The sequence below is a fragment of the Drosophila albomicans genome, chromosome X (genome assembly GCF_009650485.2).
Source record: "Drosophila albomicans strain 15112-1751.03 chromosome X, ASM965048v2, whole genome shotgun sequence".
Lineage (NCBI taxonomy): Eukaryota > Metazoa > Arthropoda > Insecta > Diptera > Drosophilidae > Drosophila > Drosophila albomicans.
The window spans coordinates 12,954,630-12,969,219 of record NC_047627.2 but is presented as its reverse complement, the minus strand read 5'-3'; the positions used below and the strand labels follow the sequence as shown (position 1 = coordinate 12,969,219).

The window sequence follows — 14,590 nt, the reverse complement described above, 5'->3', positions numbered from 1 at the left end:
AAAATATACCAAAAGCGCTATTTGGTATGATAATGTATGCTATTACATACAACGCTACAATTTAAGAATTTGAAAATGTCACGCATCACGTAAGTTTGTGATCTTCCATTGACATCTGTTATTGAATTCGGGCAGTCTGTTTAGAAGCTGAATGGGGATTCTGAATATGTAATATTTGGAAGCACTATGGTATAGAATATAAAGTTTTGGCTGCTCAAGAGGCATACGGACTGACAGAAATCGGATCTCTTAGGACAGAATATAGGAAATGTTTGCTTGGCATCTGAAAAAGGTTCCTTAGACTTACCGCTTTGCCCGCCGCAGCGCTTAGATTTGTCTGCGTGAGGAGCAGACGACGAGGCGGCGGCGGTGGTGGTATAAATCTCGGTGGCTTGACGATGGCTTTGACGGCGCTGCTGATAGTGTCGCTCCCGCTGCTGGTTGTTGTAGTAATCGATGAGGGAGCTCGACTCGCCGTCGTCGCTGGTGCCCGCTGGCAGATGTTGGCTGGCATAGTTGGCATCGCCGTACTCGTCATCGTCGTCGTCGTCGTCGTCGTCATCATCATCTTCGTCGTTGTCATCGTCATTATCGTCGTCGTCGTCGTGGTCGTCGTCATCGTTGCGTGATTGGTTATCGACGATGTGGAGGATGTCGTTGCTGCGATCGATGGTCGCTGTTCGAGTAGATACTCGCAGGATGAGGCCACTGGCGGTGGCACTACAACTACTTGAGATCGCTCGCGACTCTGGCTGGGAGGAGTCGAGGACGAGTCCGTTATGGCTGTGGTGGGCAACAGCATGGTAGTAGTCAAAGGTTTGGCCAGTGGCCGTGGACCCAATGCTGTGGTAGCCAGATTCGGCTGAAGACGATCCTCGCTGGAGTGATCCGGTTCCTCCTCCTCCTCCTCCTCCTCCTCCTCGTCCTCGTTCAGGTCCAGCTCCTCCTCCTCGTCCCGGGGATCGCCCACTGAGAGAGGCGCCTCTTCGCTTGAACTTCCAGCCGAATCCTCTAGGTAGTGGCCATTTGTCGTTGCTTCCCCCTACCAATTGTTGGGAATAGAATTCAACTAATCAATTCTGGTTTTGATAAAGCCTCCTGCTTGCAGTTCAGTTCATATGTTTTATGAGTGGTTGATTGATTGATTGATTATCGAGATTATTTGCTTGCTTGATTGTTGGTTTAGTTCATTTGTTGTTGTTGTTCTTGTTGTTGTTTTGTCCTCGTTGTTCTTGTGGATTTATTCATTGTTCGTTCGTTGATTTCAATTGGAATTGCAACTGTAATTTTGATGTCGATGTCGATAGCGATGTCGATGTCGTTGTGATTAACGATAGCGATATCGATTTGCCATTGGAGTGCATACTATCATTGTCAATCGATTTGTTTCGGCTGTGGGTCTCTGTCCTGGCGTGTGATGTTTATGAGCTCGCAGTATTGCAGGTTTGGCTAAAGCTTCACTAATTTCACTACGACTTTCTATATATACAACACACATTCAAACATTCGTACACGCAGACACACACGCACACATACGCACAAACATACACACACATTTACACATATATTTATAGTAAGTGATTTTAGCAACAATAATCGTAATAATAATTATAATAATAATATTAATAACAACAATCAAGTACAAGTTGTATCATGAATTAAGCAAATTTGAAGTACATTTTTACACAGAAAAGAGATATTGATGTACGAGTAGGTGGTGTAGGTGATTGATTGATTGTTTGATTGATGATATTTTTGTTTGTCATGATGATGATGAGGCAGGTGACGCATTTGATTAATATTGTTGTTGTTGTTGTTGATTTTGGTTGTTGTTGAGAACGCATATGGAAAAAAGAAGACGAAGAAATCGAAACAAAATCAATAAAATGAAGAGATCAATCAATTCCGATTGATATGGCCACGTTTGATTGACAGCAATACATGCAGCGCACTGTGTGGGCAACATTTAAACACAAATACTCTAGCAGGGCTCGCATTGTTTGCAAATTTAAAATACGGTGATTGATTGATTGATGTGTGATTGAGATATTTAATGTGGCAAAAAAAACGGTAATCAAAGCAAACAAATTTGTGGACTATCAGATAACTTGATTGATTTGCTGATGTTCATTTAAGGACCTTGACTGATTGATTGATGAGTGATTGAATAATTTAATTTAGCAAAAAAAAATTTTGCATTGCAAGCTAATTTACAGACTCTTAGATAAATTGTTTGAAATGTTGATAATCGAAATGATTGATGGATTGATTGATGTTGTCATTTAAGAACCTTGACTGATTGATTGATGTGTGGTTAAGTAACTTAATATGGCAAAAAAGGAGACTTAATGATTTACTGACGGATGCGACGATTGATGTGGCGATTTAAGGGCATTAATTGATTGACTGATTGAGTAATTTAATATGACCAAAAAAAGTTGGCAAAGCAAACTAATATGCTTACTCTTAGAAACCATGATTGATTTGTTGATGTTCGTTTAAGGACCTTGATTGATGACTGATTGAGTAATTTAATATGACAAAAAAGAGGAAGCAAAGCAAAATATTATGCTAACATTCAGATAACATGATTAATTTGGTGATGGATGCGATGATTGATTTTGCCACCGTGAGAGTATTCGCTATTCGGCTATGCCGAAGTCATTGTAAATCGAGGGCAGTGTTGCCATGCTGAAAAGCAAGTGGAAATAACAGTGCTAAAATGCATTTGAACGTAAAGTGGTGCTGGCCGAATATTGTCGGTTATTTTTTTCGTTGTAGACTAGTTGAATTGGTTTGATTTGATTGATTTGATTTGTTCTAAATACGACCCACCTTTTTGATGTCATCGCTGTCCTGCTGGGTTTTCTCTTCATCGCTTTCGGTCTCCTCCTCAAACAGGGGCTCAAGACGGCGTCTAAGCATTACATGTTGCGATATATACGATATACACGATATACGAGAGTCGATATACGATACGATACGATACGATGGGATGTAACGAATTTGTTTTGTTTTGATTGTGGTATTATTTTGTTTTTGGTTTGGATTGCATGTTGTCGTTTTGTTGTTCGATTTATGTTGTTGTTTGTTTTGGTGTATTGTTGATGGCACAAATGATATAAATTTTGAGTTGAGCAAATGTCATATATAACATATATACGATATAGATAGATGTACTAGTTACTTAGCTATTGAATATACACTACAGAGATGAATTAGAAGACTAGCGTATTGAATATAAAAGTATTACTATACTATATATGAGAGTATATATTTATTATACGCAACTATCAACGATTAGATGAGAATCGAGTATGTTTCTCCCTCTTACTCTCTTGCTCACTTTGCCTCATTTTCTTTATGGATATACCTAATCGTTTAGCAATAATCTAAGCTAACCAAAGATGATACAAATAGAGTAAATAGTATTTAGTAGGCTAAGCTAAACTGTTTACAGATGAACAGCGAATTGAATTCAATGGATTGTGGATAGAGAGTTACGAAAGAACGAAAGAAACACCTGTAAAAACTACAGAAAAAAATCCAAAAGAACACACAAAAATAAGAATATATATTCATATATATGTATATATATTTAGAGCTATATACTTAAGTTTAAGCAACTATAGATCGCTGGCGGTCTTTAGCATTGAATTTTGGTTAGCATTTTGAATTTGATTTACTTCGTTTTGTCGATTTGGCAGACTAAGTCTAATAATGTCGTTAGCTAGCGACTATCGATCTACATACATACAATGTGCATAGTGCCGGGTGACTTACCGTGGCAGCAGTCCCCGTATTGTGCTCGCCGTCATCGGTGGCGCCATCAGCAGCTCATCCATCATCAGTTCCGTATCATCGTCATCGTTCAGCGATGTGCTCGACTTGGTGGGTGACTAAAGAGTTGAAGAGTGATTGCATCGAGATCGATCGAAACTTCCATCGCGAAGATGGCAACTTACCGAGTGCGTGTTCTCCGAGTTAATAAGCTGCATGTCATCGTTATCCCCACCGCTGGTGGGCGTGCCCCAGACCTCCTCGCCCGAGGTGGCACCCGATGTGCACTCATCCATCTGTTCGTCCGTCTCGGAGGCTGTCTGATTGCCTCCCTGGAGCTGCGATTGCTGTGGCTGCTCGTTGACATTCCAGCGACCCAAGTACTTGTCGATGAAGGCACGCGACTCCTCGAAGAAGCTCATCTTGTCGCTGACAAAGGCCCCGGCACGATTCGTCCACGCTCCGCTGGCGAGCACTTCCCCATTGCTGATGGTCACACTGATGCTGCCGCCACTCGAGCAGGCTGCAAGCTCGTGTAGATTCTGTGCCATTGCCTTGTCCGCTGCAGCATCATCCGCATCGGCATCTTCGTCATCCGCGTCAGCATCGGCATCGAGTTCATCGTCATCATCGTCATCCGCATCGTTGGCATCCTCGTGACGTTTCGCCTCCGCCTCCTCGTTGAGGCCATTCTGTGCATAGGACTCGAGGTCTTCCAGTTCGTCCAGCTCATCGGAGGGCAGCTTCTCCAGGCTGGACATCGTGCCAAAGCGTCGCAGCGCATTGCTCATCGGTCTGTAGGGAGGTTCTTCCTCCAGCGGCGACTCGTCACATGAATCCTCCGGTATATTCTCAATGATCGCCTGACGCGGTTGCTTCGCTGTGGCCGTCGAGGTGGTTGAGGTGGTAGTCGCTGTGCTGCTGCTGCTTGCAGTCACTGCACCGCCGCTGTTGTCCCACACATGCGTACTCGTCTTGGTCAGCACGGCATCCGGCGTCGGAGGGACCACAGCAATGGTTGGCGTTGGCGTTGGCGTTTGAGTTGGGAGCGTTGTCAGCGCAACCTTTTGATCATTTAGCGTGATCAGGGGCGATCGTTGCTCCTTGCTCTGCTGACCCGGACTTTGACCACACAGCTTGGCAGTGGGCGCAAACTGCGCGAGTCCGATGAGCATGAGGGACAACTGTTCATCCTCCTGACGCTGCACCGCGGTCGCCTTCTGCTTCGGTGACTCGAGCAACTTGCAGGTTTGCTGCTCCATCTTATCCGGTCCCAGCTGCGTTTGGCTAAAGTCCTCGGGTGCACAGCGACAATGGCAGGCAGCGTATTTGGCCGGTGAACCGGACATCGAACCGGACCCCGAAGCACCTGCACCTGCACCTGTCGGACGATCGCTGCTACGCATAATGCGTGCGGTTTCCGTGATGGTCACAATTGCCTTGACCTGTTGATTGGCACGTGGTCGCGTCGGCTCCTGGCTGGCATGCGCCACAATGCGTGTCACGTTGCGACGTGGCGGCGGCTGTGGCTGCGCCTTCGGTGATCCCGAAACGGATGCGGATGCCGAGGCGGATGCGGATGCTGAGACTGAAGCTGAAGCTGAACCCGATGCGGATGCTGAATTGGAAATGGAAGCGGCGCCCGAGCAGTGACCATTGGCCAAGGGTGTCGACTGCTGTTGCTGCTGCTGATGTTGCTCTAGAACTCGTAGCTTGGCGTCGGCGATGACGCTGCAGCTGCTGCTGCTGTTCGGCATGGCCCCGACGCTGTCGTCGGTCGCCTCTGATTGCGATAGCGACAATTCGTCAGTGATCAGTTGAGCCACATCGCTCTCCGTGTCGCCGGTCTCGCGCCGACTGCTGCTAGCGACTACCTTGGAGGACAGCTCACCGGTGACGGTGGTGCCGCTGGACATGCTCGTCACGCTGCCCGTGCCCGTACCCGTGCCCGTCCTCGTTGTCCGGGTGTTTGTCGCAGCTGTTGGGGGACAACCGGCGACAACCGGAGCACCTGGGGCGTTGCCATTGCCATTGAGCTTGCAGCAGCGATTCGGTGAGGATTGGCTATGCTGCACCTTCAGCGAGTTGCAGACCAGCGAGGAGCCGCCACCAGCAGCTGCACCACCGGCGGCAGCTCCACCACCAACCGAGCCTGAGCCACGTCCGCCCGCTGCGCTCTGCTGGCAATTCTTGTGGCAGTGACGGCACACGGCCAACTTGTCGAGCACAATGGGACTCGAGCGTACTGTGATCTAAGCGAAAGGGTAGCCGACAAAAACAATAACAACAACTAGAAATCCAAGCTCTAGCAATACGTTCTACACACTCAAAGCAAACAGCGGAGGGTAGCGGAGGTTGGGCACCGGACTTTAGATTGTCGACTCTGAACTCCCAGAATGTGAGTGAACATATTCTGATTAAATCTTGATAGTAATTTAATACAATGGTTACCATTGCTTTTACTTTCTTCGCTCAATATAAAGCTAAAGTCTTAAAACCCTAAAAGTATGCGCTCAGAAAATATCCTTTCAGTGAAATTCATTTAAATAAAGAAAAATAATATTTTTGGCTCTAGTTCTAAATAATTATTCCTTCCACTTTTATCCATTCAGTTGAGTTTTTCCTTTCATTTTTTGTCCTTTCTGATACCCTTGAACTCTGACACATTTGAGTGAATGAAAAGCCTGACTATTACGTTAAGAATTTAAAATAGCACAAACCTGTATTTTTATCTTGATTATTCAACTAATGACTCTTATGACTTACATTCCAAAAACTTATATTTCATATACCATTTAGACATTCCCTAAAGTAAAACAGCTAAACAGGAATGTAATATTTGGACGTCTTGTTTTTGGTGACATTTTTTTAGCGAAAAAATTTGCGAAGGTGTCTAAACTTTAAAGTTTTGACTAAGAAAACAAAGTAACAACTTGGCAAGTTACTGAAGCTACCCATGAACTACAATAAGGAGAACAACGATTGTAACAAAATGTATTAATGACAAGAAGTTTGGAAAGAAGAAGCGTGATTGTAAGTTCCTTGAATCTTATAGTAAAATACTTTTCTACGGCGAAATGTAATGCAGTAACTTTCATTATTCCTGTGTCATCTAATCGTAAGATCCTTGAATCGTCTAGCAATGTGAGATGCACTTTTCTGTAGCGAATTGTATTGTAGTAAATTCCTTTCTTAGATTACATAGAGTCAACATTCTTTGGCCCCCTTTGCCCAACTTCCGTGTGCACCACACTTGACTTAGTTCAGTTCAGTTCAGTTCAGTTCACTCACCTGGCTATCCGATGTGGTGCTATGCGACTGACTGATCTGGCTGGGCACAACCTCAGCCTCTGAGTAGATGTCGGAGGTGGCGCTCATGCTGAGCTCCTCGACACCGCTGAGTCGCTTGCCCCCGAAATTGGGCTTGGCGGAGAGGCCGCCATTCTCCTTGGCAAGATTGAGCTCCTTGGTGCGCTTCTCGAGCTGCTGTCGCGTCCAGTAGATGATGCGTTCATCCTGCTCGCTATCGCTGTTGAAGATCAACTGCTCATCCTCAGCGCTCACATTCTCCTGCGATCGTGCGATGGCCACCAGACGTGCCTGCTGCTGTTGTTTGTCCAGTTGACCCTTCATCCAGTTAGCGAGATGCAGGGCACTCGACTTGGGAGTGCCGGTCTTATTGAGGATGCGACACTTCTCATCGATCAGCAGCTCGATCTGTTCCACAGCATGGCCATGCTGACCTGCGTTGCGTTGCTGCAAGATTCGTTGCGTTGGTTGTTGGTTGTTGTTTGTTGGTTGGTTGGTTGGTTAGAATGCCCCTCCCCGATGCTCTAAGGACCCCGATCGAACCCAGTTGGAACCCCAGCTACTGCACCACCAAGATCACCACCACCACACAGCACAGCACCATCGTATGCTCATAGACAGCTGCCCGACGTTGCTTGCAAATTAAAATTTGTGATGGGCTCATTTTGAATATTCGATAGTAAATGCTTCGTTCGATTAATTTCGGATACGATCGTTTGGCTATTTGTATTTAAGAAGAAGAAGCAAAAGCGATTGAAGTGGAATTCGAGAATTGTGCTCTTGTCTGGCTTTTGATTTGATTGGCATTTGATTTGACTTTGGCTTTGGCTTGGCGCTCGAGAAACAACAGAAACAATAAAAACTCGCGGGTTTTTGGCCATCTTTGATTAAAAACGCTTGCACTTTAACGAGGTTCACACAACGATAACGATAACGATAACTCATAGCAATAGCGATAACGATAACGATAAATACAAACAATACAATTACAAATACGAATACGAATACAAGAAATTACAATGACGATAACGATAACAAAAAGGAAGCGAATTGAGTTGGAAATAATGAAGGAAGCGACAGAAGAAGAAGAAGAAGATTGATTGATTGATTGATTGAACTTAACTAAACCAAAATTGAGTCCATCACAATTTTTAATTTGATTTTCAAATTTTCTAAGTATTTTGTCTGGTTTTTTTTGCTGGTCAACCAATTTGAACGCAGGATGAACCGGGGACCGGGAAGAGTGTATTTTTTTTTCTAACATATTATTACTCTTTTTTTTTTTTTGATTTTATAACATATTTTGGGCAACGTACAGAGTGGTACAAAGTGAGTGCTCGGTGGGTTTGTTTCTTTCACTTGGTTGCAGAATTTGTATTTTTTTTTTGTTTTTTTTTTTTTTTTTTTGGTAGGAATTGAAATAAAAAGAACATCACAAGCGTTTTTAGTCAAAGAATCATTTGGTTTTTATTATTCATCGTTTCTCAAACTCATCTCATCATCATCATCATCATCATCATCATCATCATCATCTTCATAATATATTTGTTTGTTTGTTATGTATATTATCATCTTTCATTTGTTTTTGCTACTTCACTTCTCTCTCATCAACAAAACCACAAAAAACGGACTAATAAGTAAATATGTATGTATGAATAATAGGAATCGAAAAATATTTCATTGTTATAAACAATCCTAGACACACATACTAAGTACAAGTACAATGGGGACAATTTACCACACATACACATACTTACTTACTTTCTTAGGGTATTTATATAAGTGTGTGTGTGTGTGTGTTTAGCGTGTGTCGACGTTTTACATAATACGTAATAAGTATATATATATAGTATATATGTTATATAGCTTAATGCAACGGGAGCGAGAGGGAACGAGATAATTGGTGGCGACGAGAATTCAAATAAGCTACGGCTACGGCAACACAAATTTGCTCAAAACTCCACCACGCACACATGACGTATACTTTATATTTGTAGCTCAGGCGCAAAAGCAACGATTGTTGTATTTAGATTAGATCGAATCAAAACCCATTATGATGGAAGGCGAATGCAGTCTAAGAGGGCGGCACGCCGACTTCAGCCCGCACAGTGGTTATAAATACTACGAAAAACTAGCTAAAGTTCTAAAATGAAAAAGGTTACTGAGAAAAACTTAATATAAAATGAAAAAATAATACAAATAGGCAATAATCAATCGAAAAGTCGACGGCTGACATACTAAATAGTTCTATAATTGAGAATTAAGAATAAGATATATATTTTTCTTATGCAGGCATGCCACAAAAATCGCTAGCGATTGATTCCACTGTCAAAAATTCCGAAATTCCGACAAAAATTTCATTCCGAACTTGTCAAATTAAATTTCCCTAGCTTTTATTAAATTTTTATCGCTTCAAAACCATTAGGTTTAATGTTATTCTTTGTTAATTTTAATAGAATATTTATTTATTGAATTAACTGATATCATGCAATTAATAAAACATTAAAAAAGTCAACAACTCTAAGATGTATTTACCAATTTCTGGCAAACTCTTTGTGATTGGGAGTAATCAAGTGAATCAGAAGTATAATTTTTCACATCTATTTGCACAAACTGCACAATAATTCAACGATTTTTGCAGTTAAGCTTGCTTTACCTCAAAAAAGTTTAGTTTAGTTTTGTTTAGTTGAATTTAAAACAACATATTTGGTTCCATTCACCATTTTTTTAATACCCTACATAAAAGTGGCATCGCTGACCTTTACTTTAAAAATCTCAATGGAATAGGTGGCAACACTAAACGCCAGCGAAATAAAAGCGGATTGATGGCGGAATCATTTCGCTCAGAATTGAAAGGAAGCGATTTCTGTGGCAGCTCTAATTGAAAAATGATTTCTATTTAAATTAAAATAATACTAGAGTATTATATTATATAATCTATTAAATTATAAAGAAAATCACAAAATACTGTTGTAATGCGTATAAATTACTAAAAGTAAGAGCATTGCATATTTGATTTGCCTTCATGAACTTTGCATTCCAATTAAAATGCGAATTGAACTCAAGTAATCGCCTGAAAGTAGGCTAAACACAATGTTGTTAGATTAATGAGTAATTGGAATACGAAGGAACTTGGCTATTAAAATGAGAGATAGAGATAGAGAGAGAGAGAGAGAGAGAGAAAAAGGGAAAATCAAATAAAAGCAACAAAGTACAAGTATTTGACATGCAATATGCAAATGCTCATTAAGAGACTCCTCTTCACAAATTTGTCCTTGTGCGAGCCTCAGCTAAGGCGTTCGAGTGTGTGTTTAGGATGTATGTGTGTGTGTGTGTGTGTGTGTGTGTTATGACTACATTCAAAGGCAACAAAGTGCAAGTCATAACTGGAAATAATTGACATAGACTTCTCAAGAGATTCGCATTTCGCAAATATGCGATGCGGGATTATGGAAATGCAAGAGATTATATTATGCCGCCCCTTTAGACTGCATTTTAAGAATGGAATTGTGAATGTACGTCATATTGGCGCCTGAGACTGAGACTGAGCAAAGATTGTTACAGTTACAGTTACGATTACGGTTTACAGTTAACAGTTACGGTTATAATTACAGTTATATAGTTACAGTTACAATTACAGTTACATAGATTATATAGCTTTTTAATATATGAATTATATGTTTGTGTGGATGTCGAGAAAGTCAAGGATTTTATGTACACAGATCTTTAACAATAAGTAGCCGAATATCGAATATCGAATTAAGAAAATCGAATATCGTGTATAACCTACGAAAAAAACATGGCAACGCGTTTTGGCAAAACTTTTTTTTTGGATTAACTTAAGCTTAATTAAGACCCAATTGGAGCACATTAATCGAAAAAGGTCGAGACTAGACTATGGCGTGGATTAGACAATGGACATAATCGACACTAAATAATTAATATAACAACAACGATAACAACAATAGTTTCAATTTTCAACTTTTCACATCTCTTATTCTTTTCTTCTTCGTTTTTGTTTTTTTCTTTTGTTTTTTGGCTACAAAATGGAAGCATTTTTTTACGAATCTTTTTTTCACGATATTTTCATATTTTTTTGCTTGATTTTTGAATCGATTTTTTTGGGTTTCCTTTTTTTTATTTTTTTTTGGAAGGGGTTTACTTTTAAAGGTGTTGGCAAAAAACATTAGAATCGAATTAACGGAGACGATTAATACGAATAGGTATATAAGAGTATATATATATATATATATATATATAAGTATGTATGTATGTGTGTATATTTGTAAATACGAGTGTAAAACAAAATGGCGTTTGAATGCGCCACTTACAATATTAGCAAAGTGGCGCCATCTAGCGCCGTGTAGTATGTACATACATATATAGCAGCGGCAAATGTATAAGAGTTGTGTCTGCGTGTGTGTGTGTGTGTGTAAGTGTTGAGCTGCGTGTGTGTAAATTTGACTATCTATGAAATGTGGACTACACTAGTAATAATGACTAAAGACTAGAAAAAACTAGTTAATAATTAGTTACAATATTAACTATATAACCTTACAGCTACTAAATATGTATATGTATATATTTTGTATATGTGTATACACATATGTAGTATGTATGTATATCTCTTCTCCCCCGAAAATATCCAAGACACGAGAGCATATCTGCATATATGTACTATATACAGTATATATATGTATGCGTGTGTGTGCATGTGTGTGTTTGTATATACGTATATGATGAGAGAGATATATGAATATTAATCGTAGTATTCGAAATCGAAATCGTTATCGATCTCAAGTGCTACACGCCGAATTCACTCATTTACTAACTATATAATTAACCATTTTTTGTTGTTTTCACTTATTTTTGTGTTAAGCTTTATCGTAGCTGTGCAATGCAATGCAATTCTCATGCTCAATTCAGATTTGATTATCAAAAAGGATTTTTGTACAATTTGATCATACAATTCGACTCGTTCGAATACCAAATGCCAACTCAACTCAAGACCCAAAAGCAGAGCAAAGAGCTTTCTCGTTTCTTTTCTTTCTTCAATCTTTTTTTTTTTTGTTTTTTTTTTTGTTAATTTGTCTAGTTTTGGTTACAGTTACCCCATAAGGCATTCGTTTAGATAGATCACACTCATTTGCTTACTAGATACTCGTAGGATCTCCATTTGAGATCCAAAAAGCGCTTTGTTGGAACTTGGTGTGGGGGGTTTTGGGGTGGGGAAGGAACGGCGGGGACGTGACAGAGAAAGAGAGAGCTATTTGTAAAAGCACAAAGCAAAGGGCAGCAGAGCGAAAGCGTGCAAAAGAACTAGAGAGAGAGAGAGAGAAAGAGAGCGTGAATGAGAGAGAGAGAGAGAGAGAGACAGAGAGAGAGAAAGATGGACAAAGACTGTATGCAATATTGCAGCACGTTAGGCAACGAGGTAGCTTCTTGAAGATAGAGAGTTCAGCTTACCAAACTGATATCCTTGCAGAGGAACGAGCTTTCTTTCTTTTACCCGGTCAGTTGAGTTTTCCTTAGTGTCTGCAAGGATATTGGAACTTCGGCTTACCGAAGTTGCAGCTAAAGCTTCGTTTTTTCGTTTTTTTTTTTTGTTGGTTTCGCTGTGACATTTTGTCGTTCTAGTTTATTCGTAGTTCTATCAGTTGGGTGGTTGTCTAAGCTCATTTATTTAAAGATTGTGCTTTTGTGTGTGTGTGTGTTAGTGTTTGAGGGAGGCAAGAAAGGGACATGGGGACATGGCATCGCCTTCACCTCTGACTCGAATTCCGATTCTGATGCCGATGCCGATGCCGACTCAATACAGATCTGTGTGCTCGTCTCAGTTAAGAGCCAAAAATCAAATCACAGATCCAGGGAATCGGGCGGCGTCGGCTTAGTGGGCAGCATGCCAAATGGATCATCGACCACAACGCTATCATCATCGCTGTCATCGTCCGCATCCGCATCCGCACCAGCACCGCCGCCCCCTCCGGGAGTTGGACTAGAGCCAACGGCTTCGCCATCGCCATGGAAAATGCATTCCTCGACATCGGTGTCGTAGCAGGGATCCAAATTCACCTCGTTCAGCTGCAGATCGAGCTCTAACAGATCCCACGAGCCGCCAAATTCAGCCAGCGGTATATTCGAAGCACGTCCGCTGGCCATGCTTGCCACAGTACCTGCCCCCGCCCCCGCACCTGTCCCTGCCCCAGTGGGAGGCACAAAGTCATTGGAGAAGGCATCCGAATTGCAGACCTGCGAACTGGGCGATATGTTCGGCGTGGGCGTTTCGGGCGTGGTCAGCGACACCTGTTGCCCCATCGCCATCGACGACTCGTCGATAAACGAACGCCCCACCGAACTGAGACTGAACTCGAGCAGCTTTTGCGCATGACTTGACGCTGTTACTGCGGTGACTGTTGCCATTGTGGTTGTGGTTGTGGCCACCTCGGTGATCGCCTCGGGTATGGCGGTCAGGCATTTGTTGCTCACGCTGGGCAACGACTGTGCCGAGGCCTGTGTGTGCGTGTGTGCCGTCAAGCTGCCGCTGCTGCTGAGGCACGAACTTGGATTGGTGTTGTAGTGACGCAGCGAACCAACGCCAACACCAACAGCAACGCCGCCACCCACGCCATTTGGCATGGAGCCACCGCAGCTGGTCGCCTGACCACGCACACAGCCGGACAGACGAGCCGGGGAGGTGGTGCGTGAGGGCAACGAGGCGGAACACAGTTGCTGCTGAGCGGTCTGTGTGCTGGCCGTAATACAGGGAACGCCCTGAGAGACTGAGACATGACCCTGACCGTGACCGTGACCCTGACTCAAACCCATACCCGAACCCGAACCCAAACCCGAACCGGAAACCACTTGGGTTGACGGCACCAGCGCACTGGCCAAACGCTGTAGATTCTCATAGGAATCGGCGCTGTCCAGGCGCTTGCTGCGAAAGAGACGCACCTGCTGTTTCTGCTGCTTCAGATTGATGCTGTCCAGCGAGGGAAGCTTCATCGAGCCCATCGATGCGGATGTCATCCCAATATCGCTCAGCGGCACCAGCGTATTGAGCACGTCCGGCGAGTCCAGGGGACTGGACAGCGGCGTTGATCCCAAAGCGGCATTCACCAGAAATCTGCAAAGTCAACAACAATAAATAGTTAATAAAAGTCAAATTAATAAATGAATAATTATAGTTAAAAAGTGAGTTAGTTACAAAATATTTATTGAAAGTATTCGGTATCTTTCCCTAAATTTAGCTTATGAGCTTATACACTCGTATGTAGTAATTGATATTTGGTAAAACTTCAAACATTAAACTGTCAACTAAAAACATCAAACACTAAAAATAATATAACAGAAATCAAATCGATTTAGCTTTGCTATGTAAACGTTTCAATCTTCCGCTGCTGAAAGACTTTCTACTGCGTAGGATTTCCACCTGAATCTAGTGACTTGAGTACCAAGTTTCCTTAGGCAAAGTAAAGTTTTTTAATACAAATTTGTATTAATG

The 14,590-nt window shown here is 42.2% G+C and overlaps 1 protein-coding gene across 6 annotated transcripts in view; it reads right to left on the bottom strand.

Annotated features, from left to right (window-relative positions):
* Window positions 1–14,590, bottom strand: part of LOC117572231 (pneumococcal serine-rich repeat protein) — a 31,970-nt gene that overhangs the window by 4,165 nt on the left and 13,215 nt on the right. For 2 of the 6 annotated variants that reach the window (XM_052004759.1, XM_052004760.1), the window contains 6 exons: window positions 14,041–14,212; window positions 7,072–7,536; window positions 3,966–6,032; window positions 3,784–3,899; window positions 2,836–2,917; window positions 308–1,042 (listed from right to left, as the gene is read on the bottom strand). In XM_052004759.1, the coding sequence (XP_051860719.1) occupies window positions 308–1,042; window positions 2,836–2,917; window positions 3,784–3,899; window positions 3,966–6,032; window positions 7,072–7,536; window positions 14,041–14,212 (3,637 nt within the window). Of the gene's footprint in view, window positions 1–307; window positions 1,480–2,831; window positions 2,918–3,783; window positions 3,900–3,965; window positions 6,033–7,071; window positions 7,537–14,040; window positions 14,213–14,590 lie in introns of those variants that run through there. The other 4 variants (XM_052004761.1, XM_052004763.1, XM_052004767.1 and 1 more) reach the window with 4 other exon arrangements.